General features: G+C 45.6%; 3 protein-coding genes across 4 annotated transcripts; 1 reads left to right on the top strand and 2 right to left on the bottom strand.

Annotated features, from left to right (window-relative positions):
* The first annotated feature begins 927 nt into the window (after positions 1-927).
* On the top strand, positions 928-10,647 carry zdhhc2 (zDHHC palmitoyltransferase 2). Of its 2 annotated transcripts, none has more exons than XR_013771990.1 (13): positions 928-1,084; positions 3,784-3,810; positions 3,967-4,061; positions 4,714-4,834; positions 4,922-4,991; positions 5,085-5,117; positions 5,771-5,891; positions 6,241-6,373; positions 6,979-7,105; positions 8,536-8,631; positions 8,863-8,967; positions 9,426-9,506; positions 9,590-10,647. XR_013771990.1 is itself a non-coding variant. In XM_079268566.1 (13 exons), the coding sequence occupies exons 1-12, from the start codon at positions 958-960 to the stop codon at positions 9,464-9,466; spliced, it is 1,101 nt and encodes a 366-aa protein (XP_079124692.1). In that variant the 5' UTR covers positions 928-957; the 3' UTR covers positions 9,467-9,506; positions 9,590-10,647. The 2 variants fall into 2 exon arrangements, 1 of the variants encoding a protein (XP_079124692.1); XM_079268566.1 differs by having other exon boundaries at positions 8,858-8,967.
* Positions 10,648-10,744: 97 nt separating this feature from the next.
* On the bottom strand, positions 10,745-16,989 carry cnot7 (CCR4-NOT transcription complex, subunit 7). The gene is made up of 7 exons (XM_079268567.1): positions 16,850-16,989; positions 16,097-16,220; positions 15,811-16,004; positions 15,472-15,633; positions 14,191-14,335; positions 13,907-14,017; positions 10,745-12,335 (listed from the first exon to the last, which is right to left on the bottom strand). The coding sequence occupies exons 2-7, from the start codon at positions 16,211-16,213 to the stop codon at positions 12,204-12,206; spliced, it is 861 nt and encodes a 286-aa protein (XP_079124693.1). The 5' UTR covers positions 16,214-16,220; positions 16,850-16,989; the 3' UTR covers positions 10,745-12,203.
* Positions 16,990-17,551: 562 nt separating this feature from the next.
* On the bottom strand, positions 17,552-27,985 carry mtmr7a (myotubularin related protein 7a). The gene is made up of 14 exons (XM_079268247.1): positions 27,803-27,985; positions 27,382-27,504; positions 27,012-27,174; positions 26,684-26,841; positions 26,457-26,585; positions 25,151-25,285; positions 24,802-24,934; positions 22,044-22,153; positions 20,679-20,804; positions 20,230-20,279; positions 19,924-20,124; positions 19,561-19,695; positions 19,303-19,429; positions 17,552-19,174 (listed from the first exon to the last, which is right to left on the bottom strand). Exons 1-14 carry the CDS (start codon positions 27,824-27,826, stop codon positions 18,857-18,859), a joined length of 1,932 nt encoding a protein of 643 aa, XP_079124373.1. The 5' UTR covers positions 27,827-27,985; the 3' UTR covers positions 17,552-18,856.
* Between the last annotated feature and the right edge of the window lie 14 nt (positions 27,986-27,999).

The raw sequence follows: 27,999 nt of genomic DNA on the forward strand, positions 1-27,999 counted from the left end.
TGCAGCGTGTCACCCACCCACGAAATTGACAACAGATGGAAAACCATAACTTCATTTTTTTTCTTCTTCACACATTCAAACAGCATTTATGAAAATGTTTTAAAGAACGTAGTGTGTGAAATGTGAAACAGAGTGCAGTGGGCTTTCACAGCTTACAGTACTGCAGGGTTGCAAGCCATTGTGCAGTTGGGCGTGAGGCAGCCGAAGCAGGTGGATCTTGTACCTCAACCTCCACCATCAGGTAATGATAAAACACAATATGTTAGCTTAACCTCTGACACAAGCAAACCACACACCAGTAGTCAGACCGATACTAGTTTACTAATGTGGTATAATATAAGGGGACAAAATAATAAGGAATGTTTGAAAAAACACTTCTCACTCTGAAATAAATAAACATTTTATCTTCTTCTTTGATAAACAACGAACCTGTCGTCCAACAGAACCCGTGCCCCGCTACAGTCATGTCGCGCGTGCCTCTACGTGTGCGTGCGCGTGCGTTTTTGTGTGCGAACAGACCGCCGTTTCCACACTCGCGAGTATGAACTGATTGAACCCATCTGCTCGCGGTGGTAAGAACAAAAAAAATGTGCCAGGCTTGCAGCATCGCGCGGACGTCATGGCAACCTGTGGGGAGGCAGCAGGGGCGGCGCAGACTCTGTGCGCGTGTGTGCACGTGTGAGCTGTCTGGTGGCGTGTTGTCGTCGGTAGGCTACTCGAGATCTGAGCAGGACGATCAGAGGGGAGCAGTGCAGCAGCAGAAGCGGGTTGGAGGCTGGTAGGATGTTGCGTCTGAGCTGCCGATTGGGCTGATCAGAGCCGGAGCACACGATGCAGTGACAGTCTACAGGAAGACACGGGCGCACGCTCACACACACACGCGCTCACACACTGAGGGAGAGGGAGGGAGGGAGAGTAACACACGGATGCGCACGAGAAATGATCCTCTCCTAGACTATGGCACCGTCGGGCTCGCGTAGTATCAAGAAGGGCTGTCAGAGAGTTTTGTACTGGATCCCGGTCCTCTTCATCGCCCTCATAGTGGCGTGGTCATACTACGCCTATGTGTTGCAGCTTTGCATAGGTAAGAGACCAGCTGTCTGGGTAGTATGAGAGGTGTGTGTGTGTGTGTGTGTGTGTGTGTGAGGGGGAATGCCTCTGACTGGTGTGTGTGTGTGTTTTTTTTGGTGATGGGTTGGAGAGACATTTGTGTTTAAGTAGTTTGTGGTCCAGGCAGATTTTATTTTGGGGTGCAGAAGCATGTTGTTTATGCAGTGTGTGGACAGTGTGTCAGTCACATGACCACAACAGTTCAAGCAGGAATTTTCAGGCATATTGTTAAAAGGATGTGACGGTGATGTGTCTTTGCATGAAACAACTCAAGTTCAGTGTATTCATCCCACAGACAGAATTGGAAATATGTTGGACAACCTGCTCTTATTGTGAAGAAGCTGCTGCACAGAATAGGATCAGGTCCACGAGACTCATTATCTGTAGTACACTACCACTCTATCAGCACCATCTTAAAGACTTACTGTAAGAGCTTTGGGCTCATGTCGTTGCCGAGCTTCATTATCTGAAATGATATCCTCCACCACAACACCGCCAGCATTATCTTTTGGCAAGAAGTCCGACAGTAATGGCTTTTGGAGTCAGGCCCGCCTGCTTCCTTTCTCGCTTCCTGCGGCTGCCGAGCGTCGGATGGTGCGGCTACAGACAGCGAGCCTTCTGTGTGAACGGTGAACACAGAGCTGACCTGGATAGTGAGCAATGGTTTCTTGGATGTCTCAGAGGACTCTCAGCAGCCTACTCATGTGCTCTATTTGGCAGACCACGAAGCAGATCTCCTCTGTCAAAAACAAGGGGGATGAAATGGAGACGGTTTAATGAGACCAAACAGAGGAAAACACAGGGAGGGAGGGGTTGTTCCTCGGTCTGATCTTCTCCAAATAGAGCCAGGCATGCTATCCAGCTGTAACAGAAAGGGTTCACCTTTATGCTCGTCTTTCTACCTGATCAGTGAGACTCAATGAGTATCATGGTGCCATGCTGAAATTGCATGGCACCCCATGTTGGCTTGTTAGTACCATGGATGGATTACTGAACGGGCTTGATGTCAAACAACCACAAAGAGGCGCAAAACAAGGATCCAGAAATGATTAAACAGATCAAAACAACCACCAATAGAGACACAAAACCACCACAGAGAGGTAAAAGATGACCACAAAGCGATGCAAACAACAAGGAGAACGTCTTGCAGCATTGTAGGAGTGGTTGGGGTCTAATCTTATCATCATCCATCCATGGCTGTAGGCTATTTGGAGCTAATATAATCAACAACAGCTGTTTCTAGATATTATTTCATCCTAGTATGTCTAAAGTTGTTTATTTGGCATGAATTCATTGCGATGAATAAGCAATGTAGCTATTAATAATGTAGTGTGTTACTGCCAAGAACCAACGCCTCCCCCACGCTTCTCAGCCCGCCCCTGCTCACCAGAGAGGGCAGCAGCCTCTGACCCAGGACCAATGTCTTCTCGAGTTACAGGACGCCATGTGTCTGTTATGAGCTATTGAGTCATCCTTCAGCACTGCAGGGCGACAGAAAAGCAAAGTCACCCTTTCATCATCAGGCTGTTTTTTTTTTTAAACCGTCTTGTTTTTGCATCCAGCAGAACAAGAGCGACATTGTGATGCACACGCGTCACATGGGGCGGACGGATGAAAACAGCAGCAGCGGGGCAGGACGGCGTGTGCTCCGCGGACACACACAGAGACAGTTGTGTGAAAGTCTCATCAGCTCACAGCTCCAGTTGGGCGGCTGAGTTAATCCCATTGTCTGGTTTACATAATTCACCCCGAGCGACCTGCGGTTGACCCACTTTCTTTTAAAGCACCGAACGTCAGCCTTTGAACAGTTGGTCCTTTTTCTCCAAGGCTGTTAAAAATATGAAATCAGGCGGTCGTTGACTTCGCCCGTGCATCGTGGGAAGATTGACCTCTTTGTAGCAAAAATGCAAAGAGGAGAAGAGACAGAGAGGACTGTGTAGCCGTAACGCTCTCATAGACACATTGATATACATCCCTGCTCGTGCTCTTAATCACACATACACGGTCTGCTTCTCTGTCAGACTCGGGGGCTTTCAAAGCTGGCAAGGCGGCATGCACATGGTTTTTGGCTGCGTGCCTCGATCCGGCATCTTGGCTCACCTTTCATCGGTTTCTGCTTTGTGCATATGTGTGTGTGTGTGTGTGTGTGTGTGTGTGTGTACTGCTTCACAGGCTAACTGCTGAAGATGGATGATTCACTATGCTCAGCTAATCATTGCTTAGATATTGGGACACAAAACAGTGTCAGCTAATATCTAGCAACAGGTTATATTTGTCTCTTTTTTATCTTTGAGTCCAGATTTTTGGGTGTATGTGTGTGTGTGTGTGTGCAGGATGCTCCTGTTGTTTATCAATGCTTTATGATAATGCACAGCAATGCTTATCTACGTGAGAGCAAGAATGAGTCGAACTGTCCGACTGGGAGTGTGCTGTACATTGACTTTATGTCTGGTGTGGTATTAAGGATTCACAGATTCAGCACTCTTCAGTTCTGCTGATTTGGAGTCAGGCCAACATGTGTCACGTAAGGTGCCCGTGTGGATCTGGTGCTGTGTGGAGGATCTAAAAACACAAATGAAACTTGAGCTTTCCCCACGTTGACCGACACGTCTGGGTGTTAAGTGCTTTGTCTTTCACCAACCTGACTGCGTCTTCTCGCTTTTCTTTCCTCAGAGTCTATCGAGCACACAGCAGAGAAGGGTAAGTGTTCCGTAGTGCTGTTTGACATCGAGAGGAATCACAAGCGTCTTCAGCTGGTTATTCACATTCAGTGACGCTGCAAACTGTGAGTAAACGGTTAAGTGCACCCGACTCATGATGGATGACGACGGCCTGTTTCTGTTTCTCTGCCTCCAGTGATCTACTTGCTGGTGTATCATGTCATCTTCATCATGTTCGTGTGGGCGTACTGGCAGACCATCTTCACCAGGCCCATGAACCCCCTGAAGGAGGTGAGTGTGTCCGTCTGCGACGCAGCATTTCTTCCTCCATCGGGGAGGATGAGGCATAGCGGGGAAGTGCAGATGTAGGTTACTGCCTCCCCGTGTGATTTAGACTAATAACACGTTCCAGTGGAAGTGCCTGGAGCTGCACAGTAATGGCTCTGATCCTGACCACAGCACATGCATCTGACAGAGGACACTCAGACAAATGCCCCCTTTGCATTTCGGCTTTAACCGAGGCGTGCAATCGCCCCATATGAAAGCTTCTCCTCGCGAGATGTTATCGTCGGATCACATGAGGTTTGGAGATAGTGATAAAAGTCATACTTCAACGTGTCCTCCTGCGCTGTTCGTCATCGTCAGAGTTATTTCTGTTTCCAGTGTTCAATCACAAACCGTCGGAGTGGCTGAGAGGAATATCTCAGCGCTGTGCTGCTTTGCCTGCCGGGGCAGAAAGAACCAAAACAAATGGAAGATACAGAAATCCGCTGCCTACTGAGCTGCGGCTTCACAGCGACAGACATCACTGCATTACTGAAACTAACACGGCTTGTAGACAAAGGCCTTGACTCTGTCAGGATGCCACTGCTTGCAGATTGAGCTTTCGGTATATATCACGGTTGTTGTTTGTCTTTCCCTCTGTGTTCGGCCCTTCACACAGTTTCACCTGTCCTGCTCTGACAAAGAGCTGCTGGAGCGTGAAGACCGGGGGGAGTCTCAGCAGGAGATCTTCAGGAGGATAGCCAGGGACCTGCCCATCTACACCCGCACCAACTCTGGAGGTACAGTGCAGCACACACGGGAGTCACATCGTCACGTCTGTGGTCAAGTGTTGGAGCCGTGTGACTGAATTGGCTGTGTCTCCCCAGCAATCCGTTTCTGTGACCGCTGCCAGCTGCTGAAGCCTGATCGATGTCACCATTGTTCAGTCTGTGACAAGTAAGGCGCTCTATAGAGAACAGACATGCATTGAATTCTGGCAGGCAGCAGTAAGATTCAATTACACTGACGTCTGACCCTGCTGTGTTACAGATGCATCCTGAAGATGGATCACCACTGCCCATGGTGCGTAGCGGCAATAGGGGTTTTTAAACAAATATCAGTGACACTGCACTCACACGGTGTTGTTAGTTTATCATTTCCTTTTTTATTACAGCCCCCACAGGCTTCTTGGTGTCATTATTCCAGTTAACAGGACTCATAAACACACATCACATTGGAGGCACAAAGAGCTTGTTTCACTGCAACCTCTCATTCAGCCAGGTGACACATTCTGGCAGCAGAGGGAGACAAAACAAATCTGATTCCAGCCGGCGTTGTTTTTTTTGCCAAACGTGACCGGTTTGTCTGCAACGATAATGTGTGGGAGAAAATCACGAAAGAGTCGGAAAGTGCCGGTGTCCAAAACTGGTCCCTGATTGGCTGAGAATACCAGGTCCTCTGATAATGCACATGAAACAAACCTGTTGACAAGAGGGGTTTCTTGTGAAGATCCGCCAAACATTTGTGATGCATTTACCTGCTTTTCAGCCCAAAGCAGGTTGGAAAATGGGTTGTTCAAAAATAATTAGAAAAAGTCCCGAATAGTTGTGTGCACCAATATTTACTGCTCTTCTGCTCAAATGTTTGAAATAACCTCTTCACCTCTTGCATCTCTGCACTCAGTAAAGATTTGAACGCGTACTAATGAGGACACTCCCACACTGACCTTGTCTCAGGGTCAACAACTGCGTGGGATTCTCCAACTACAAGTTTTTCATGCTGTTCTTGGCGTATTCGCTGCTCTACTGCCTTTTTATAACTGCTACAGATCTTCAGTACTTCGTTAAGTTTTGGCTGGTAAGTACGGCTTGACCAGCAGAACACGAATCATTCATTATATTGTGTGGTTATTTTGGGGGGGGGGGATAGCACAAAATACATCCAATTATAAATCTGAATGGACTTTTGAAAACCTGCATTCTGTGGTATTTGATTGGTGTTTTCACAAGGCTGGAGGTAGAGCACATTTCCGTCTGAAGGAATACCTGGTATGAACCAACCGACTGCTGTAGAAACTGCTTCATAAGTTCCATAGAACTCTAGTAGAACAGAAATCTCTCAGATCCCGCTCAGTCTCGGAGTGTCTTGGTGTCCACTCTGTTTTCAGTTGTGTTGAATGTCTGGTTGCTGTCCCCCCCCCCCTCAGAACGGCCTCCCAGACACTCAGGCCAAGTTCCACATCCTGTTCCTCTTCTTCTCGGCCTCCATGTTCTCAGTCAGCCTGGCTGCACTTTTAATCTATCACTGCTGGCTGGTCTGCAAGAACAGATCCACCCTCGGTAGGTGGCGTGCACGTCATGTATGTGTGTGTTCTGTTTGTGGATGCAGTGATTATTACACATCCTCTGTTGTACAGCTGCTGGGTGGTGTGTATATATATATGTAGTCTCAGTCTGCTACCAGTGTCGTCTTCGCTCTAACGAAGGCTGCTTCGTTGCATTTTCCCCACCATCAGTCACCGCCGTCCTCATCAGCGCGGTGATTTGATGAGCCGCTCTGGGCCGTTATCAGACGGAGCAGTTTCTCATTATGCGTGCACAGTGGCACACTTTGTTGGCGCGTCGCGGAGACTGGATTATCCAGGAGTATGTTACAGTGTAATGCAAAGACACAAGGCTCAGAGTGGTAAGCAGCTTAGTAACAGACACTGCTAGGAAGAGAAGTCACACATGGCGGCACGGTCTCAGATCTGCTTCTCCTGCGCAACAAAGACACTTTTCATTCAGAGTTGTTCCACCGACGCAGCCGTGCAGCGGGAGTCGTTCGTGTGCTGTGTGAATGAGCTCCTGCTAATAGTCTGAATAATAGATTGTATAGAGACGGAGTGGGAGGGCTGCATTTATTCCTCTTCACTGACTCTTCTTCTCCACGTGTGTCCTCTCAGAGGCTGTGCGTGCTCCGGTGTTCCGCCACGGCACCGATAAGAGCGGCTTCAGTCTGGGCTTCAGTAAGAACGTCCGCCAGGTCTTTGGGGATGAAGTTAAATACTGGCCTGTTCCTGTTTTCTCCGGGTAAGTTCTTATGGGCATTTGTCAAAGGCATTCAGAAGAAAATGTCTGCAAAGACTCAAGGAGGGCAAACTAAAGAGAATCAGATAACACAAGTCTGTGTGTTCATTATTTAGAATTTGCCCCGTCGGCTTGTTTGAGAGTTTAGGAGCCCCGATCATCTGTCATTTTGAGTCTAGACTGAAGGACGAGAGACTTCAGGTTCGGTTTCAAGAACCACAACTCAGTGCAACTGCTGACTAAAGATGAGATCAGTGAAGCTTATAGGTTATATATCATATGTTAAAAATCTAATGCTGAAGTGTTCTAAAGCCTCAATTGCATCTTTAACTAGACAGGTGCACCCCCCCCCCCCCCCAATCGAGACGCTATTCGACTGTGAAGCGTCGTGAAAACACACTTAATTCAAACTTAAAAACAAGCGGCAATGTATGCAGACAATCGACTCCAAGTAATTGTATCAGACACGTCATACGCCAATCTTGCCAACAACTACATTAGACTCACCAAGCTGTATACCCGCTAGCTGGTAGCTCCGTTAGCTGTTAGCCAAACACATCACAGACTATTATCCCCACGCTGTAGTCGGCTGGGGGTCGGTGATGCAAATATGTGCCAGCTGTGTTATCTGGTTGGGAGTAGTGAGTGAGGAGTCAGCAGGCAGTCGATGGCAGTATAAAACAGGAGATAAAAGGTGTTTTGACAAAGTCTGAGACACCGCAACCACGAGAGATCCTTTAGCATGCAGCCATAACTGGCCACCCAAAATATGATGCAGTTTGCTGCAACAGAATGCAAGATCAGCCGTGGACAGACAGATGGGGCACACTCACAGACGCACTCACGCCAGCGATCGCATGATCCACCCGGCAGAGATCACTATAACTGCCAATCAGCATCAATATTCACAGCAAAGGTCCACATTGTCTTCACAAAATGCTTCTGTAGTTCAAACAATCTTACTCTGGATGTCAGAGAAGTTCTGAATGAATGAAGCCACTCAGGGGTTACAGAGCGCCGCCACTTAGTTTGAAACAAAATGGTTCAAAAGAGGGTTTAAGTCCCCGAGGAGACGAGCGAGCATCGGCTTCAGTAAACAACAACATCACCACGGCAATCACAGTCCAATTATTAAAACATAAACACACATTTTCTAATGTTGGAACAAAACACTGTTGATGTGAAGAACAAATTTCAGATCCAGATCCAAATATGGCTCTTTATGACTCTTCTCTATTTTGTGATAATAAACTATGTATATACTATGATTTAGCATTTAGCATTATCCCATAATTGCCACTGGTAGACTCACTTTAAATATATCATTTCCACATACATAAAATAAAATACACGATGATTGATTCTATTGATGCTCATAAATATCACCTTCACAGAATTATTCTGTTATTTTTCTTTTCCCGTTGGCTTTCCAGGTTAGGTGACGGGTGCTCGTTCCCAACCTGTCTGGTGAATCTGGACCCGGAGCGGCCCTCGCCATCGCCCGCTGGCTCCAACCCTGCCAACAAGAGGTGAGTAAGACATGAAGGGAACAACAGTAAAGGACAGAGCTGCACACCTGCTAGCCAGAGTGGTTTATTAACCCTGTGAGTTTAATGATGCAGGAGAATCACCTTGCGGCAGTTATGGCCTTGCAGATTTAAATTAATCAGTCGGATCAGATTTAGGACGAATTTATTCAAAGGAGGAAGTGGGCCCAGAAATCATCCCTGCTTAAGTGTACCTGTGTGTTTCCAGTGCAGCAGAAGGCCGCCAGTTCCCCTCCAGGCCCCTGACGGAGTCTCAGAGTCGACTGCTCACCAGCACCCCCTCCTGGTCAGAGAGTGACAGTGCAACAGACAGGAAGTGTAAGATAGTGTGCTTATACTCCTTATAATGGGGTTCTATAGCCGCTTGCTTACATATTTTTTTTGTATTTTAAATTATTATTAAATCTGATGACTTAAAAGTGACATTATGCTCATTTATTCATACTTTTTTGTTTCGAGTTTCTTCAAAAGCATGTTTACATGCTTTAATGTTCAAAAAACATATTATTTCTCTCAAACTGTCTGTCTGAACATGTATCCACCCTCTCCCTGAAATGCTCAGTTTCAACAGGCTTGGTTCCATCTTTACTTCCTGTCAGCTGATGTCATTCACACACGGACATAAACTGGGACACATTTAGAATGTTTCCGTTTCAAACTGTGGCCTCTACATTGAATAGTTGTGGACCTGCTTTATAATAAAAAATTAAAAAAATGAACATCTCACTTTATCCAATATGGGACCTTTATATGGGAAATGACATGTGCTTGTTCAGGTGCCAGCAACTCGGGGATGACCATAGAAAATGAGGCGTAACCGGTCAGAGATAGAGGAGACACCTTCCACCAGAAGAAAAGTGAGTTTACAGTCATGTAGAAGCTATCCACATACATCAGGATAAAAAGTCAACATCTGTTACATGTGTGTGTCATCCTACAGGCCCCCCTTCCTCGGTATTTCAACGTGACGTGGTGGTGACAGCGTCGATATTTGTCCGTACCGCACCCTGCTCCGGAGAGCTTTACCTGACTGACATCTCCTACAAAGCAGAGGAAGAAAAACAATCATCAGTATTACTCTTATTGCTGTCAGCAACCACCTCTGCTGCCATCTGATAGTATTTGGGCTCCAGAAGATGATCCCGTTTCCTTTTGTTTGTACAGGAGGAAGCACGTGCAGCAATGGAAGGGACTGTTTTGCACTTCGCATACTAGGAGATCAAATCTGAGCTGCTTTCGTGTTACGATCATGTAACAAACTCTCAGAATGATTTACACGATTTCTTGTTTGTTTTTTTGCGGCTTAGCGCATTAATAAATGGTGTTATAAGTTTGCCAAATGTTTGCACATCCAGTATAGATTAGTCGTGGTGATAATGTGATGTAACTGATATTTCTTTAGCCATTTTCGTTTTTCCAGTGAAGGGTTTAGTTTTCCTTCCCTCATCCACCATGTTGAGTGTCGTGGAAGTTGAACCGATGCATGCTCTCATCTCAGGACGTCAACACAAACACACCTTGTTGTCGTGAACTGTACCTCGAGATGTTCTCCCCTTTGCTTGGATGAAGAAAAACAAACAAACAAGTGTCGTGATTCGTAATCCCATTTGAATAAGGGCTCTTCTGATATAGCATGAGTGAGGATGTTGCCGTCACACTGAAACACCTGAAAGCTGGTGCTGCCAAATATCTAAAGCGCTGTCTGGTGGCCTACAGTACACAAGCAAACAGCTTCCCGACCGTCTCTGGAGGAGCCTCAGAGCAACGCTGCAGATGTGCTCCCCATCAAACAGCAGACACGGTCCAGTGGTTTTCTAACTCGCAACACAAAGTTGTGGATCCACCGCAGAGGGAAAACAGCTACAGCTGCTTTGAACGGTATATTGTCAACCGTCACTGACAATTACTTGGTAGAATGTATGCTTGTTTAAAAAAACAAACAAAAAAAAGCTTCATCGGGACACCCAGTGTCAATCTCTATTTTTCTATTCTTCTGTCTGTGTGAGGCGATGTACTGTACAGTTGTGCTGCCTTATAAGAATAAAATGAGCTCATCTTCAACGCTTTGAGTCATTAAAGGGATGCGACGGTCATGTTATGGTAGAAAAGTTTCAAGCCTTTATTTACAAAGTCATCTAAAAACAATCCTCTTGTATTTTGCATATTCTTCTTTGACTCCGTTAGTGTGAAAGATGTGCTGCAGAAGGGAAACGTGTTTGCGGCTCAGCGAGGTTAATAAAATCTCGTTGCTGCCATTCAACACACACACACACACACACACACACACACAGCTATGGAAGTTCAGGATACTGCTATCAACAACACGGCATTCATTCAAACACTCGTGCATGCGGATCGTCTACGCAGCATGAATGAACCTTAGAGCGACACAAAGCTAAACTAATTCAGAGGCAAGTGAAAAGAACTCCACAGGAACAAAAAGATGCATGTTCAGGAAAAGTTTTTTGGGGCTTTTATCACAACACTAAAACTCTGCATAACCTCAATTTCAATTAAAAGTCGTTACTCTCAACAGAGTAGTTCAGGGTAACCTCCGCATGTCTTACTGCAGGACAGTCTTTTTAATTGAGTCTTTTTCAAGGTCTGGTGGAGTTGGTTGAAATCATTGCAAGACCACGTAGAGGGCTCCTATGTGCTTGTGTCAAGGAGGGTGTGTACATGCACAAATAATCCTTCAATGAAAACCATGTGCATCTCGTACATGTTGTATATATCCATGTATGCAGTCATTCTCATTATCATGAATACAAACAGTAAAAAAAAGGCAACTAAAAGTAGGTTTTAGTATCCCGTCTACATACCGCATAAGCAGGAAACACCAGCGTAGTTATCTTAAGGCTCATCAGAGGGATTAGAGCGTATTCAGGTCGTTACAAACATCTTTACATGAACGAATGAGGACAAAAGAAGAAATATTCACGTGCGCATCAACACACTGACCGAGAGCTCCCGTTCTCGCTACCAGAACAGGAGATGCGCTGACAGATGGCCAGCGTGCCGACATGCGGCGCCTCGGTGTTGAGCGGAGCATCTGCTCGACGTCAGACCAGCGGCAGGATAAATTAAAGGTTAAAAGAGAAGAACGCAGCTAATATTAAGGCCGAGCGTGCCGGGAGCGCTTCCTGTGCGACGCTCACGATGTGAAACGGGGACCGGAGAGAAGGCAACAAAGACAATGGAAACTTTTGTTCAGCTTTCCATATAAAATCAGGTTGGGGCTTTAAAGTGCAAAACATTTCTACAGAACATTTTCGGAGAACTAAAATCCCTTCTTTTCAATGTTAAATCCAACCGATCCAACCGGACCGTGTACACCGCTTCGTGGGAATACAGGACTGACCTCACACAGCGTTTACCATCACACTCAGTTGTCTAAGGTGAGCAGGGCCTATGAGAAGCAGCTTGTTAAATGATGCGTGTATGCTTTGCGTTCTTCCGTCGTCATCATCGTCCGTTTGACGGAGCTCGGCCTCGGCTCCGCACTGATTGTGCATATGACCCGCGAGGTGGTGGGGTGGGGTTTCGGAGTGATGTCACGACTGCTGCTTGTTGGCCTCCTCTTCGTACGCGTTCCCCGTCCCGTTCTGGACGTACGTGGAGCCGGAGCCCAGCCCATACAAGTGGCCACAGTACTTTGCATCGTCGATGTGATCCTCGAAGAACATCTGTGGGAGAGGTTGAAGAACTACTGAGAACAGACGCGTTCATTTAATATCAATATCAGTAGTAAATGCACAATCGCTTTTTATTTCCCATCCTCTGCCAGCATCATCCTGTCAAATACCGGCATTGGTGAGCTCCTGCTCAGCTATGTGTGGTGGGGATTTATGTGGTGAAGTGACTTGCACAGTGATTAAGATCGAATCCTTTAAACCGGTCAACAGTCTTCTTTTTCTGTCTTTGTCAGCCTTGCAAAGAATTCATTTCAGAAAGTCAGACTTCTGAGTAATGTGCACATTTCAGTGTATAGTTTCTAGTAGAAGAGAGAAACAAGCGAGTGATTTAACAATCCAGTTCAATCGGATGCACTATTAGTCATTGAGGTCACATTTAGAAACATTCAGCTAAATGTTCACTTTTCTGTTCTCAAAATGGGAGAATTCGCTGCTATTTTTATTGTTGTAACCTAAATGTATTTTGGGTTTTGGACTGTCGGCAGAACAATCAAATCAATTACATTGGTTTCGCAACGCGGATCATTTGAACTCATCAGACAGAGAGTTAGTTAAAAATAATGATCCAATCGTTTGCTAATTCTGCTCTGTGTCCCCTGAGGATGGCCCTTTCTCAGCAAACACTCGTCCCTCCATTCAGACGTGGTATATGTAACATTAACGGCTTCATCCATACAGCGTATTGTCATTCAGACACAGGTGACTTGATGTTTCTCACGGCTTCATTCAGGCTCAGGAGTACATTTCTGGAAAAGAGCGACACGCTCACATTTGCCACCTGGTGAAGAAGAAGAAATAGAGGCGCGTTTAAAATGTCACAGCGAGGAAGAAGGATGTTTTCTGATCTCTCTCTCTCTCTCTCCGCTGCAACGCCGACGGATTTTAAAAGATATTTAGCTGTTGAAGCCTTAATGACCGTCGTGGGCGTGAGGGAAGCTCGCCGCCTCTTCTCATAATGAATCCACTAATACACATCCACTATCTCACATCAATTTCATTATTTAACGTCAATAGAGAGTCAATTGTGCTTCTAACATCGACAGTGCACAAACACTGAACAGCAACAAGTTGGGACTCGTTCGTTCTTATTTGCTCACATACAGTGTGTACAACTTGTTGCTGGGTATTCATCCATGCAGTTGACATGAATAAACATTGAAAAATATCAGGAGAGACTGTTTTTTCTTCTTCTTTTTTTTACTTCTTTCGCCACGATCGCATTATGAGAGGAAAACAACTTTTTCTCCACTGATCTGATATGTGAAACATCCTCAAGAACTCTCGCAGTGTTTCGCAGTTAAAGTGATTTTGAGCATAAGAGATGATACCTTGGCTGAAGTGATCACTCTCTCTCTGCGTGTTTTACCTTGTGCTGCTGCTGCCTTTGTCAATCTGAAGCCCTCCCATCAGACCTCGCCAATGTGAAAAACGTGACCACGGTGCTTATTCAGACACCGAGACTCGCGTGTTAAAATGCCCTCAGATTAACGTGACGGGGCGCAGGTCTGAAGTCAGTTTTTCACCACTCATTCACCTCCTCTCTCTGACTTCAGGGCGCCTACCTCTCTCATCTTGAAGAAAGCCATGCCCGTGAGTAGCGAGTCAGAGCCGGCCTGGTGCTGCGGTCCGATCCTCTCCAGCTCCAGTTGCTCAGCTACTTCCTGCAGCCCGCCCTGAAAGCAAAAAAAAAAAAAAAACGCCATCAAGTCACTCGAGAGGCACGCTTCTAGTCAAAGCAAAACTCGCAGCACTCACAGGAGATCACAACAGACATCAAGGTGTGAAGCTTTAAATGAATAAAACAGGAGATACTCTGTGCTACCTGCTGAAATATTTATTGAGGTACCTTCAGGTTTTTACAACTCTTCATGAGGTACTTGACATCATAAATGACTGGAAAGTACAAGCGAAGAATCTCAAAGAAGTCCACCTCCTCCTCAGGCAGGTTAGCGTTGGACAGAATCTTGATCAGGTATCCAAAGTCATAGCCACTACGAAACACATATACACAAACACATGCAAACCTTTTAACTAGCTTTCCTTTTGTTTGGTATTTAAAAGAGAACATAGCAGGAGGCTTCGAGAGATTTCATCACTTTCAATCTGCCATGACACAAAGAGAATTAAAGAGAGGCACACTGTCTTTACCTGCACATGCAACTAAATACACAAACACACTGCTTCTTCCCCCGAGATAGACTTTGTGATTAGCCAAGCATTCTACCAGGCTAAACCAAGATGAACAACATGTTCAGTTTGCCCAATGCGATTAACAGTTAATTCACAATTGAAACCATTGAAAATTAGGATGAGTTCAAGAAATCCGATGATAAAAACAGAACAAAGTAAGGTAAACAGAAGCAACGTGACATGAAAGCCTGCTGGTGAAGGTGTGTTCTAAATACCTGAACGATGACAGTGGCGTTTCAAACCTAAGCTTTGTTTATTTTCCCACGCCTGGTTACCTTTAGCCTCAGTTTGCCATGGAGACACAGTGGGAAACTGAGTATGAAATGAAGATGTTAAGTAGAAAATACTGGGTTAAAAAAAACAAAAACAAAGAGTTGCTATTCACGAGAGACCAATATAAAAAAAACACAAGTGTTCATCGCACTTGAGCAGCAAATTATAGGAAATTTCAACGGGATATTTACTTGTTTTAACGTGTGCGTAGCAAAACGACCACAGTTCTGCGTAACATCTTACTTCTCACTAACACACAAAGACAAAAAACAAACCAAAAGAAATTTTAACTTTTTTTTTTGTTTTTTACACAACACATATCATTAGTAAACATTTAAAAACACAGGAGGACGTCGGCACGCAGACGTGACAGAATATTCCATACATGGAGCAATAACATGCTGTGGTGGTGAGCCAAACAGTAAAATGATGCCGGGGTAAACACAATGTGTTTCTGATTCGTGCACACGGTCCCATAAGTGCTTGTTTATTAACTAACTGACGTGCAAAGAGTGAAAGTAAGAGGAGGTGTACCTGAGTCACACAACTTGTGATTTCTGTAAATACTGTGGGCAAAACGAGTAGGATTCCTGTCGCTATGCAGCTTTCTATAACTGACTGCATTCGAAAAAACAGCAATTAATTGCAAAAGAAAGCTGAATACCTGTGGAAAGACAGCCACCTGACGCCGTCACAGAGCACCACCCCTGACGTCATCAGCAGCTCTGCAAAGTACAGCGTCTCGATGCCTTCGTCCTCGTGCTTCTTGAACTGAATCCCTGAAGTGGTCAGGAGCTCAATGGAGTCCTGCGCGTACATATCTTCTCTGAAGACAAAAGACGTGTCACAGCGTCATCATCTCCACCCGCAGAAGACAGCCGAGTGGGTATGACAGCAGCAAGTAGACGTCGTAAATGTGAAAGTAGTGATTCGCACTGTCTGAGGTGTTGAGCTCAGTCAGTTTTAGCGAAAAAGAGTATGAGAAGTACAAAAGTCATCTTACGTGAGGTTGAACTTAAAATTGAACTGCCACGTTGATGTTCCCGGAGGGTATTCGCCGTGTTCGTTCATAAAAGTGAGGCCCAGCTGGATTATCTTGAGCAAATCCACATTGCAGCGCAGTAGCTGGTACTGATAGTCGGCGTTGCTCCTGAACTCTCCGATTGGTCTGGCTACCACACCTGGGAACTCTGTGTCCTGCAAGGAAGCACAAGACAACAAGCTCTTTATGCAGGACCAGAAACCTGGCTGCGTGAGACCGTCCTCAAGCCTCCGGGAGCATCGCTCACCATAGCGATGTAGTTGTATTTTCGGATGACATGTCGGATCCTCTTCAGCTCCTCCTCCAGGTTGTTGGCCCAAACCTCACATATTTTTTGGTTGTGATCCACAGTAGCAGCGGGCATAGTGCCACTTCATGTGACGAGATAGATGCAAGAAAGGGGAAGAAGAGAGAGACACAGCTGGTTCACAGACCTTCCCAAACACCTGCTGACCTGTGACAGACCAAAGGATGAGAGGTGGCAGGACAAAGGCATGCAGCACACGAACACTGACACATTATTTGATCTAAATAACACGTTATAATATGAATTGCATGAGAAGATACAACCTACTCTGGGGATCAAATCAGAAGTCTCAACATAAGGGAAGCTAGTCTGTGCTTCCTCTCGTCTGGGATACTTCACGTGCACGCACAGACGTGTTACCAGCTGAGTGAGGGTGCGCGGGGCGTGTTTGGCTGGACGCTGTTAACATTAGCTCGTCGCAGGCAGGTTTTCAGCAGCACTTTGGGCTAGCTTGGTTACTTGTAGCAGTTAGCAGCAGGCTCCACACTAAGCTAACATGAGCAGGACTCAGGTGGGGAGGCTGTGTGCAGGCTCACCGCACTTCACAGCTAGCTGGACGGATACATACGAGTGTGTGCGATGCATGAAACAGACTAGTAACTAGAGCGCTGCACACACACATAGACAGACACACACACACACACTCAGCGGCACTTTGATACAGCAAAGCTCACTGCAGCGTCGTGAACTTACCGTGTCCCCAAACCGGGCGTGTGTGTGTTTAAGTGTGTACTATCTGAAAGCTGGTAATTTGTTCTACGCTATTGTTTCGGGGGAGTTTTCCGCTAACTTTTAAATTGTTTATATTCAGCAATGTATCGATGTCAACCCACGGCTGCCATCACAGTTGAGCCTACAACACGACGTCATCACGTAAAACGGAAACGTGCGCCTGCATGTAAGCGCGGCGGAGTGGTCGGCGTCCTATTTGTTCAGTGCTCCCGCTTCAATAACTGAGAAAGAAAACCGTTTGGTAAATATCTAATTTAATGTTTGGACAAGTTACTACACGAAAGACTTAATCAAAATGATTATTTTTCGACTTAAAAAAATTGGACCAGCCATCACCCTGTTATCCCATTTCTTATATTTCACACGCACTGTCCTAACACGGTAAACGTGTTTGACTGGAACTACTTTCTACTGAAAAAGTAATCCTTATGAAAACTATTCAGTGCGTTCTGTAGACCATCCATAGATCTCAAACCCTGAGCAAATAAAACCAAACCTTTCTGCGTTGCGTGACACCACAGGGTATATGTGAGGTCTCTCTTCTTTTCTACTTTGGGTGAACTGAAATGGTCAGCCAGGAAAATAATCACGATGATTGACAATAATGTATTTATTTTAAATGAAAATTGACACAAATTACACAATTTAGCATTTAAACCAGTTCGACAAAAGTTGGCTCTTATTCCACATTGAACACATAAACGCAGCAAAGTAAAGCTCTCTCTTTTAGGTCAGAATTCCTTATGACTGAACATTTTAGTCACTCTCATACAAATAAAAACAACATGCATTGAAGTCGTCAAAAACATATTACATAATACAAAAATATCTTAACATGCTTTGCTTGATAACCTTGCCATTGTTCAATTGCATTATTGGAGTGCAGCTGACGTGTACTACTGTTCTATGTACTGTTTAAATGCTACCTTTACAGTTGAGATGTCAACAATAATCAAAAAGCCAGTCAGTTATCTGCTGCCCAAAGCAGCAGTGCATTTGTGTTCACGTGCTCTCGTCTGCTGGTTCAGTCATCAGTCGTGCCATCGCCTTTTATACCAGCAGAGGCTCGATTCCCTTTGGTAAGATTTTTGATTTGATCGCAAATCTGGTGTTGAACTATTGTGGACAGAAATGTAATAAGTTGCTCGTTCGATAACATTTCAAAGCTTAAACATTGTGACTCAAGTTGAAAAACCACAAGGTGTGTTGAAACACCGCTGCATTGCCATTTGATTGCAGACGGCCTGTGATTGACAAGCAGTGATCATAACACTTTACAGCCAGTATTCTGTACATATTTGTCATATCTTCGTTGATGAGCTACAACTTGAGTCTGCTGTTATCATGTCCACCCCCCCCCCCTTATTATTATTATTATTATTATCATTTTTTTGCCGTCTTTAAGCACAAACAATTCAGCTAAAGTGATGACTATGTATCTTTGGAGCTCTGGTTGTTCATATGTTTACATGATTGTAAAGCAAACTTCTTAATGAATGAAAGTGTGTGGAAGCACACACAGCTAAATGACTCATTATTAACTTGATGTGTTGACACACTTACACTGAAGTGCATTGAATTGTTCATAATTGATCGAAACTCATTCTGAACTTTGGTAAATTTGTTTTTGCTGACGCTTCAAATTGAATTTTGAAGCGTCTCCAACATGAAACAGGTCATTGTGTGTTGTGTAAACTTTCTGTGCACACGCCCAAGGGTTAACTCCGCCTTCAACAACAGACACGACAGTGAGCTTTGCTCCTCACCAGGTTAAGCAAAAGGTGAAATGTGGTCAGCTACAGTAAACAACTATCAACTCGTAATGTGTGTGTGTGGCAACAGGGAGAGTCCACCACAGCACATGTAAACAAAAGGGCAAGTCCCTTGTGTCACCCGATTAACAGTATGTCCAGTGGCACAGTGGACGACTGGTCGCTGCTACACCTTCCATCAAACGCTACATTTGCCTCAGGCAGCCGAGTAGGCGGCCTCATCAGAGTCCGGGTCCCTGGCGCTGTCCTCGCTGAGAGGCGAGTGGCAGCTCACGTCCGCGATCCCCGACTCCTGGTCGCTGCCGTTGGAGAGGTTGCAGTCCTGGGTCAGGAGGACCAGGCTGCCGTCTGGTGCTTTAGGCTGACAGGGGCTGCTGGTGACGAAGCACCCGGTGTAGTCCTGAGGGGTGTTGGCCAGACCCAGGTCACTACCAAGAGCCCGCGCTGTGGGGCTCTTATCGAAGGCGACGGCTTCCTGGACTCCACTCCCCTCCTGCTCCAGCTGAGCAATTTTCTATTGAAAATGAAAGACATGAAGACGACAGTATAGTACACCTTCTATAACCAGAGAAAAAAACCTGCAGTCGATTGTATTTTCTGATAAGAAATGTAGAGTTGATTCCCTTTATAGCCGTGTCCTACCTGTTTGTGTGAAGCCAGCTGCTCCTCCAGCTGCTGCGTCTCCTCCTGGATGGCGCTCAGATAATCCTCGACAGACTGTCGAGGATGCATCCCTTGGTCAAACCGGTTGTACAGCCCTCTCCAAGACCTGTGCGAAGCATTTACCATTCATATGGATTTATTACAAAACTGACTGTTTCAAATACTAGGAAACACATGTGTATACCAGGTTTTTAAAACTACGGATGGGATGGGTTGCTACTGTTTGTCAGGACCTACTTAAAGCAGTAGGGGGCGGTAGAGGGCCGGAGGAGCCCCTGTGTCTGGCTGTGGTCCGGTCGGTACAGAGGGTTGATGTAGTCGGTCTTGTTCTTCCACAGATAACTCCACAAAGAGTGAGTCCTCTCACGCAACCTGTATGAAAGGCAACAGATGAAGGCAACGTGAAAATCAAGATCGATAAAAGAAATGAACTGATTTAGAATAGCCTGTCGCTCTATTTGCATAAAGTCGCCTCCATTTGCATAAACCCAGGGGCATTGCAATAAACCGCCGGCTGTCACTTCCCTTCAGCGGTCAGTCTTCCCTGACAAGATGTCTGCGCTGTGAAAAGGAAAAAGAAACTGCGGGTTTAAATCTCACCCCAGCTCTACCCTCTCCCGCTGGTTGTTGCCAATGAAGTTGCCGTACTGGCAGGAGTAGACGTGGCTGTGAATGGTGATGAGGAACCTCGCGTTGAACTCGAAGGCACAGGGGAACTGCTCCATGAGCTGCCACACGCACTCCAGGAACTGATCGATGACGGGGGACACCTCTTTGGGGTCTCCGACCAGGTGGTTGCATCTGGAGAAGAGGAGAGGACGGTTCGATCACAACCACGAAAAAGATCGGAAAATCAGAGCTGCTATAATAAAAAAAAAAAAAATTATAATATCTTCAGAGTCAAACCTGTGAGAGAACTTGTGTCCAAATGAGACCCAGTCTTTCTCAATGAGAACCTAAAAGAAGAAAAAACACATTCATGTGCTGAAACCGAAGGAGGACCACAGACTCGGTACACTTTCAGCATGTCATGATTAAAAGGTTCAGACAAAGAGCACAGTAAATCCCTGCAGAATGACTGAGCCTCTACTCCCTCTGTGTGGGGTGATTTTTATTTAACTTTAGGCACAATTCCCAAAAGCAGGCTTCTCTATTATAATATTTTCCATCGTGGCTTTCGGTGGATTCCAAGTTTGGCCTGCGCGAATCCTTTCCGATCAAAGAAACAAGTCTTATTAGCCCCCTGCGGACTACTATCAGCTAAACCCGAATGTGACATTCACAATTATACGTAAAAGATGCAACTCTGCACTGCAACTTAAAACACAGAAAAAAGGCAACGGTTGGTTATCTACCATGAGTCCTGTGAGGGTCCTGTAGTGAGGATCCAGCAGCACACAGGCCACTGAACACACCTGGGCAGTGCGGTCCCAACCGTCTGAGCAGTGAACCAGGACACTGACCCCCTCCTCTGCAACAGCCTACACACACACACACACACACACACACACACACACACACACACACACACACACACACACACACACACACACACACACACACACACTCGTAAATAAATAGTCTGTGCAGTGCAACTAAAATACTCTATACTGTAATCAAAGTGTAAATATTAGCATTGCTCGGTGCCAGAATTGTATCCAGAAACTTCCACTTCTTTTTTTTTCCTTCCAGTTGACATAAATGGAGCAGTGAACATACTTCTAAAGTTAGCAACTTTTGGTAAACTTGGTTTTCTGCCAGTTATGCATTAAAACTATTAAAATATACTCACAGAAAAATGTAACTCGGTAATGCTCAGTTTGAACGACACCAACAGCGCCATCGCTTTGAGATGGAATTAACCTCAAAGCCTAAAGGCCAACATGTTAGAGGTGCCCTGTGGAGCTTCTGACCAAGAGCAGGACGATGAGTCCCTGATGTGATGCAAGAGGACGAGGAGTTTATGCCCCTGGTTTCAAGCTTTTCCACTGATCGACGTTGCCAAAAACATAGTAATATGTCCCATAAATGCACACATTGCATTTGAAATATATCTTTAAAATCGCAAACAATAGAATAAACAACACGGCATCGTAGACAGGTGGTTACATCGTGTTGCGTCTCAAGTTCCTCTTATCATGCGTTGTTAGAAGACAGTTGGCTGTTTGATGAATAATTAAAAGCTCTCTGGTAAATGGCAGTTTGGAGAAGAGAAGTTATCAGATCATTTATGTTCACTGATTTGCACCTTTCAGACACTCACTTCCTCCTGTTAGGCTACATACAAATCCTCTCAGTCTGTTGAATTGATCCCTGCCATAGCCAGTCGCCAAATTGAACTGTGTACATTTTTACGTATTCGACCGGTGGAGCATTGTCAAAAGAAGTGCAATGTCGGAGGGGAGTGACCTGATTAACTCATTCTGGGATGCTGTTGAATTGTTTTGTGTTATACTGACGGGCGTCTCTATCATTTTGTCCAGCCCTGTTATACCTGTGAGGGTAGGCTGATGGAGTTATTGCAGGACTGATGTATCAGACGGTATTAGTTTGGCCAGGAGCCCCTAATAACTGGCAACTGAGTGTCACACATACAGGATACAATGCCCCCCCCCCCCCCCACACACACACACACACAAACACACAAACACACACAAACACCAAAGCTAATATTGCGTGGCGCGGCGAGGCAGACAGCAGGGATTAACCTCCAGACTGACCTTAGCAATGAAGATGCCTGCATCCAAAACAGCTTTGATGTGCTTCAGCCAGCCTGAGCTCTCCAGACCTTCCAGGAAGTTGGACATGGAGGGGGAACGCAGCTCACACACTGTAAGCACAACACAGCTGTCTCACCAGCAGGAAACAAGGAGCATACCTGATCACTGGACTTCATTAAACCCCACACTCACTTTCACAGGCGGTTTCTAGGGAATCTGTGCACGGCATGAGAAAATATGGGTCATGCTGTTTCTTTCAAAAACAGATTGGTTCTAGGAATGCCAATGTCCGGACCTGAACAATTAGATGGAAGGGATTGTCGTGCATTTTTCAACAGATATTCATGTTCCCCAGAGGATGGATCCTACTGATTTTAGTGATCCCCTTGACTTTTCCTCTGGACCCATTAGCAGGTCAAACCTTTCACTTGCGGAATATCTACGACATGGATTGGCACAACAGTTTGTACATAGAGTAGATTCATAGTTCCCAGATGATGATCCTAAGGACATTGGAGATAAACTGACTTTTCCTTTACTGACACCATGAGGTTCATTTGTGGTTTTGAGTGAAATGCCTGAGCAACTACATAAAGAATCGCCATGTTATTTAGCGAAGACATCCGTGTTCCCCTCATGATGAACTTCAAGCACTTTGTCGATTCCCTTAACTTCCCACCTCGCGCCATCAACATGTGAATACCTGCAAAACCATCCACATTTACATCAGCCTCAGCTCTACTTTGTGTTTAATGCTAATTAGCTAATGTTAGCATGCTGACACGCTAACAACACTAAAAACGGTGAACGTGGCAAAGATGTACATCAACACGTGATGTTAGCATTGTCAGATAGAAGTTAGCATTTAGCTTAAAGGAACAACTGTTCAGCCTCACATAGACACCAGCAGGGCTGTAGACTGTTTCCTGCATTCCGTTTGTTTATCTTGTAAAACTGAAACCGAAAATTCATTTTTCTTTCCGTCTTCAGGGTTCAACATAAATATTTGCGAGTTGACTGAGGGGCAGAGTGACATGAACCCGTTCCTCCTCAGCTGACATTTCATTCGCTCAATTGCATCACATCATGTTTACAGAACTGTGTGCAAAACATCTGCTCGCTCGTTCAGCAGAGGTGACAACGCATTCTTTCACTGACACTGTATCAGTGTGCTGACCTGTGAGAGAGCGCTCTGGGGCCACTGATAGGAGAGCAAGCAGGTGAATGGGGAGAGACAGCGAGATCCTTCTTGTGGCACTGGCACCTCTGTGTCACTCAGTGTCAGTCTGTGGCACTCAGTGTCAGTCTGTGTCACTCAGCGTCAGTCTGTGGCACTCAGCGTCAGTCTGTGGCACTCAGCGTCAGTCTGTGTCACTCAGCGTCAGTGTGTGGCACTCAGCGTCAGTCTGCGTCACTCTGCGTCACTCTGCGTCAGTCTGTGGCACGCAGCGTCAGTCTGTGTCACTCAGTGTCAGTCTGTGTCACTCAGTGTCAGTCTGTGTCACTCAGCGTCAGTGTGTGGCACTCAGCGTCAGTGTGTGGCACTCAGCGTCAGTCTGCGTCACTCTGTGGCACTCAGCGTCACTCTGTGGCACTCAGCGTCACTCTGCGTCACCCTGCGTCACTCTCTGGCAGCTTGTGTCACTCTGCGTCACTCTGCGTCACTCTCTGGCAGCTTGTGTCACCTACTGACATACATAGACATATAAGCAGAGGAAGAGTGAAGATATTTTCAAACATGTATTTTGGATTGGACATTTTATGGGTTTTAATTTAAATTTTATTTTCTTACATATATATATATATATGTATATATATATATATACACTTTTAAATGATAATAAAACGGATGATTTATTTTCATTATTTTAGCCGATTGTTGTAAATGACTATAAAAGTAATAATTTGGAAAGAGTGTATTATGTTCCATTTTGTTGCAAAACCAGCAAAATCATACTTAAATAAAATGAATGAGAAACAAAAAAGTACAACGTACTTACTCTAAGGATGCATACAGAGAACAGGGGGCTCCGGTGACTCAACTAAAATCATAAAACTGATTTATGGAAGCTGATCTGTCGTAACAACAATGGGTGTTCTCAGGAAATGTGGCTCCGCCCCCTCAGCTCCGCAGCTTCTTGACGGGTGCCGAACTATGCTCGCCTGCCACAGCTGACTCTTTCCGCTGAACTGACACAGACTGCCGCTGAGTGACGCTGAGTGACACAGACTGCCGCTGAGTGACACAGAGGTGCCAGTGCCACAAGAAGGATCTCGGCCCTGCACTGAATGGGCTCATTCAACCTTTTATAACACTAGTAGGGCGGCTTATGCTGCCTCTCTGAAATCTCACTGAAGTGTGCAACCAAGTAGAGAGAGGGAGTCAGGCAGGCTCTGGAGGGCAGTTGCTGGCTCCACTTTCTTTCTTTTTTTTGTGTAAAGACTTCCCCTGTGCTGCCAGGAGGGCAAAGAGTTATCACAACTGAGAGCAGCTATAACTTTACAGACTTGAAATCACATCATTCTCACGCCCTGGGTCTCTCTTTGGGGGATAAGGTCCCAGATTGTCCACTCCGGGAAACCAAAATAGCTCAGAAATAAAATCCAGATGGATTCAAAGTCTTCCTCGGAGCACCCCTGCACAATACCCAGAAACATTTCGTTGTGCAAACACTGATGTGGTGGAACTTTTCTGACACCGCTGTGCCTCCCAAACCGTCTCGACAGTGACTGTACATCATTACAGGAAGGTAATTACCTTCCAGCATCTTTTGTTGGCTGTTTCTCATGACGTGGATGTTCTCGATGCCGATGAACTGGAATTTAATGTTGGAGTAGTTGTCCTCGTTTTCGTAGCCTTTTCCTGCAGCTCGGTTTGCGATTGCATTCAGCTAGAAAGACAATATTAATTAAATTTTATTAAAAAGCTAATAATAATAATAATTTAAAAAAAAGGATGGTTCAACGAGCACATAGCCGGGATGTTTTCAGGGCTTGTGCTGTGAGCACGTCCAGCTGGCAAAACGCACCTGAACACACAGCATAGTACTGTAAGACTGTAAGACTTGTATTTTCACAGGCTGTTCCTTGGGCACAAAGGGGCTCACCTTAGGCCTGGTGTCCACCACATACATGAAGTCGCTGCGGGGATTAGACCTCAAGATGGCCTCCAGCATCTGCTCATCCTCCAGGCAGCGAGCGCTGAAACCAGACAGGGGCTGGCTGCTGCGGCAGATGGTGGCCTGGGAGGAGGCAAGAGTATCACTCAGGCTTCATACGGGGACGTTCACTCGTCTGACATTTTGATTTTAAGTGAATTAATACTTTGGGTCACATTTACAACAAAGGAAATCAAATATGTGAGAATGCGGGTGATTACAAATTCACAGTACTCTTTCTTTCCTCATATCATTTTGTAAATATCCACAAGGGAGATGGCCAGAGACCGTTGTGTGGCTCACGAACCAGAGTGGAGAACGGAGCTCCACACACTGGACCCTCAACCCTGGGAAGCTGACCTCACACACATAAAGCACTCCCAACTGTCCAGGCAAGGATTAATAGAAGGGTCTATGAATGTTGAGGCTTATTCCCTGATTCAGATGCAGACAATAGTAATGATTAACGCTTTGATTTAAAGATAGCACGGACGTCTCCTCATGGGACATTTTTTTTAACTTGACAAAGTCCCCGTTTAAACATCACGGCTACGAATCTCCCTAGTAAGGGACAGGTGCTCTTTCCATTTTGTTTTACTGATGCACGAGTCTCGTACTTTAGTGTTTTTAAATCAGTAAAAACTGAAATGGCAAAAAGAATGGACATCTGTTTTTGCTCTATGTCTTCATTAACACAGAGTCTCATATGGCCCTGTAGCTTGGCTGTGTTGCAGCAGACGTACATTATTAGAAGAAAGCTCTTAACCCGCTTGATCAGTCAGAGGAAATGATACCAAACCAAATGAAGAATCTGGGGCTACTTTGGAGCCATCAGAGCATCTTCAATTGTATTTATTCATTTATTTAAGGCTCAGTACATAATATCTGATACATCCAGCAGCAGTGACTTAATGTTTACTGTGAGGGTTTGCCACATTCAAAACGTTTCAGCTTTCTTTTGTGAAACAAACACTTTTGGCTGCTCTGTGAGGGAGGATGCTGCTGAGGATGACCGCCCAGTGTCACGGTCATTTCGGCCAAAAACAGAAAGCAAAAAAAGAAGTAATCTTACATCATAGCATACGATCTCTTATCTACATTGTCACGTCTGTGACTAAATAACTGCTCTGATAGGCTTACATCTGACAATATTCACACCATTCCTGTGCATTGTCTCAGTGTGTCTTTGTATTAAGATGAGCTGTCACAGGAAGCACGTGGAGAAAAAAATAAAGGGCACATGTATGCAACTTACATGATTTTCTTTGGAGTAGTACACCAGAGTAGGAAATCTGCCTCTGCTCCTGAACTTGGAGCTCCCCACTATGACCGGCGGCGTGGCAGACTGAGGCACGAACAGGTCAGCGGGGTACGTGTCGCTCACCTTTGAAAAGAAAAATTCCATAAGAGAAGGCTTAAGCTTCTGCCGTGGCCATATTAGGATAAAATAGCACAACTGGTCGTAGATGTCGGCTCACTGACCTTAAAGTGTTGGTTGACAGGGGAACGTTTCCACAGGGAGTTTGGGAGTCCCATTCTGCTGTAATCAGCCTTGAGGTCCAGAAAGTCCCATTCCTGCCGTCTCTCCTCCTCATCGACGTTGGGTTTATAGGAGAAGCAATACAGCTCCTCGCAGCGCTCTGCAAGGCACGACAGTGGCTGACAGTCTAGTGTTGCGAAGGCAGAAGAAACGACCAATACCCGACTTTGAGGCGGCCACTGATACAATTAATTGGGAGTAAACATTTCTCTTCTTGCACACTTGAGCAATAGCATCATAAATATGATATTTTCGAAAAACCCAGTTCACCTGGCTGGGAGAGACGCTGCAGGGACAGGTGGACGTCATGGCACTCCCGCTCCCGAGGTACGACAAAGTGAAGAACCTGGAAGTTCTTGCAGTGAATGAGCAGAGAACACCCCGAGGCTGTGGCGGCTTGCTTCTCCACACTGCACACCAAACTGTGAAGCACCTGACGGGATTAATGGAAGGCAAACATGGAGCTTTTAATGATGCATACATTGACTACATCCAAACTAAGCAAAACAAAAACAAACATGTAATGTCAATCAGTAATGGGCCTGGTATGCGAGGCCTTCTGACAACATCTTCCTTAGCATGTACCGTTTGTCCTCACTGATTCATCTCTGGTCCTTCAGTGCGCTGAGCGGTTGCTTACCCAGGTTTCATTGCGCACTCCAGCCTCGTTCTCGACAAAGATGGTGTGCGTGGCTGTCAGGTAGAGGGTGCCCAGCCTACTTCTTCTGGGGGAGACTCTGTCAAGCAGCCTGACATTCTCCACCTGGAGGAGGAAGAGGAAGAACAACCTCAAGCAGCCTCATCCTCAAACACTCATGTGTTAACTGCAGTGATAAGCAAACACACCCCGCCGTCATATGAGGCTGATAGCAGCGGGAGGACCATGACTGCCTACGTGGCCAACACGGCACACACCTTATTAAGCCTGTATTTATCATAATGAATTGTCTGCATTACATCTCTGTAGTCACCGCGAGCGCGTATAACGGTTTGTGTGAGGTGACACTGGAGGCAGAGTGCGGAAATTGGAGCTAATCACTGCAATCACATCCGCGGTTTACCTTTGGTAGTCGGATGTGCTCCATCAGCAAGCTGAGAGATGAGCCGCCGCTTCCTGCGATCACTGAACCTCTCTCGATACAACTACCAACAGCAGCAGCACAACATGTGTACAGTGGTATTACAATATGCTGTCGGTTAGCTTAAATGCTAACGGTTGTACAGTCAGTAGCGCGCAGGTAAACGCTGCCATAATATT

This window comes from Melanostigma gelatinosum (assembly GCF_949748355.1).
Source record: "Melanostigma gelatinosum genome assembly, chromosome: 5".
Classification (NCBI taxonomy): Eukaryota; Metazoa; Chordata; class Actinopteri; order Perciformes; family Zoarcidae; genus Melanostigma; species Melanostigma gelatinosum.

Coding starts and splice junctions, on each gene's coding strand:
- mtmr7a (XM_079268247.1), bottom strand. CDS start 27,826: ATGGAGCACATCCGACTACCAAAG. Junction 27,175..27,381: donor GAGTGCGCAATGAAACCTGG/GTAAGCAACCGC, acceptor TAATCCCGTCAG/GTGCTTCACAGTTTGGTGTG. Junction 25,286..26,456: donor ACTACTCCAAAGAAAATCAT/GTAAGTTGCATA, acceptor GCCTCCTCCCAG/GCCACCATCTGCCGCAGCAG.
- cnot7 (XM_079268567.1), bottom strand. CDS start 16,213: ATGCCCGCTGCTACTGTGGATCACAACCAAAAAATATGTGAGGTTTGG. Junction 16,005..16,096: donor AATACAACTACATCGCTATG/GTGAGCGATGCT, acceptor GCTTCCTTGCAG/GACACAGAGTTCCCAGGTGT. Junction 15,634..15,810: donor AATTTTAAGTTCAACCTCAC/GTAAGATGACTT, acceptor TTTTGTCTTCAG/AGAAGATATGTACGCGCAGG.
- zdhhc2 (XM_079268566.1), top strand. CDS start 958: ATGGCACCGTCGGGCTCGCGTAGTATCAAGAAGGGCTGTCAGAGAGTT. Junction 3,811..3,966: donor CGAGCACACAGCAGAGAAGG/GTAAGTGTTCCG, acceptor CTCTGCCTCCAG/TGATCTACTTGCTGGTGTAT. Junction 5,118..5,770: donor ATGGATCACCACTGCCCATG/GTGCGTAGCGGC, acceptor ACCTTGTCTCAG/GGTCAACAACTGCGTGGGAT.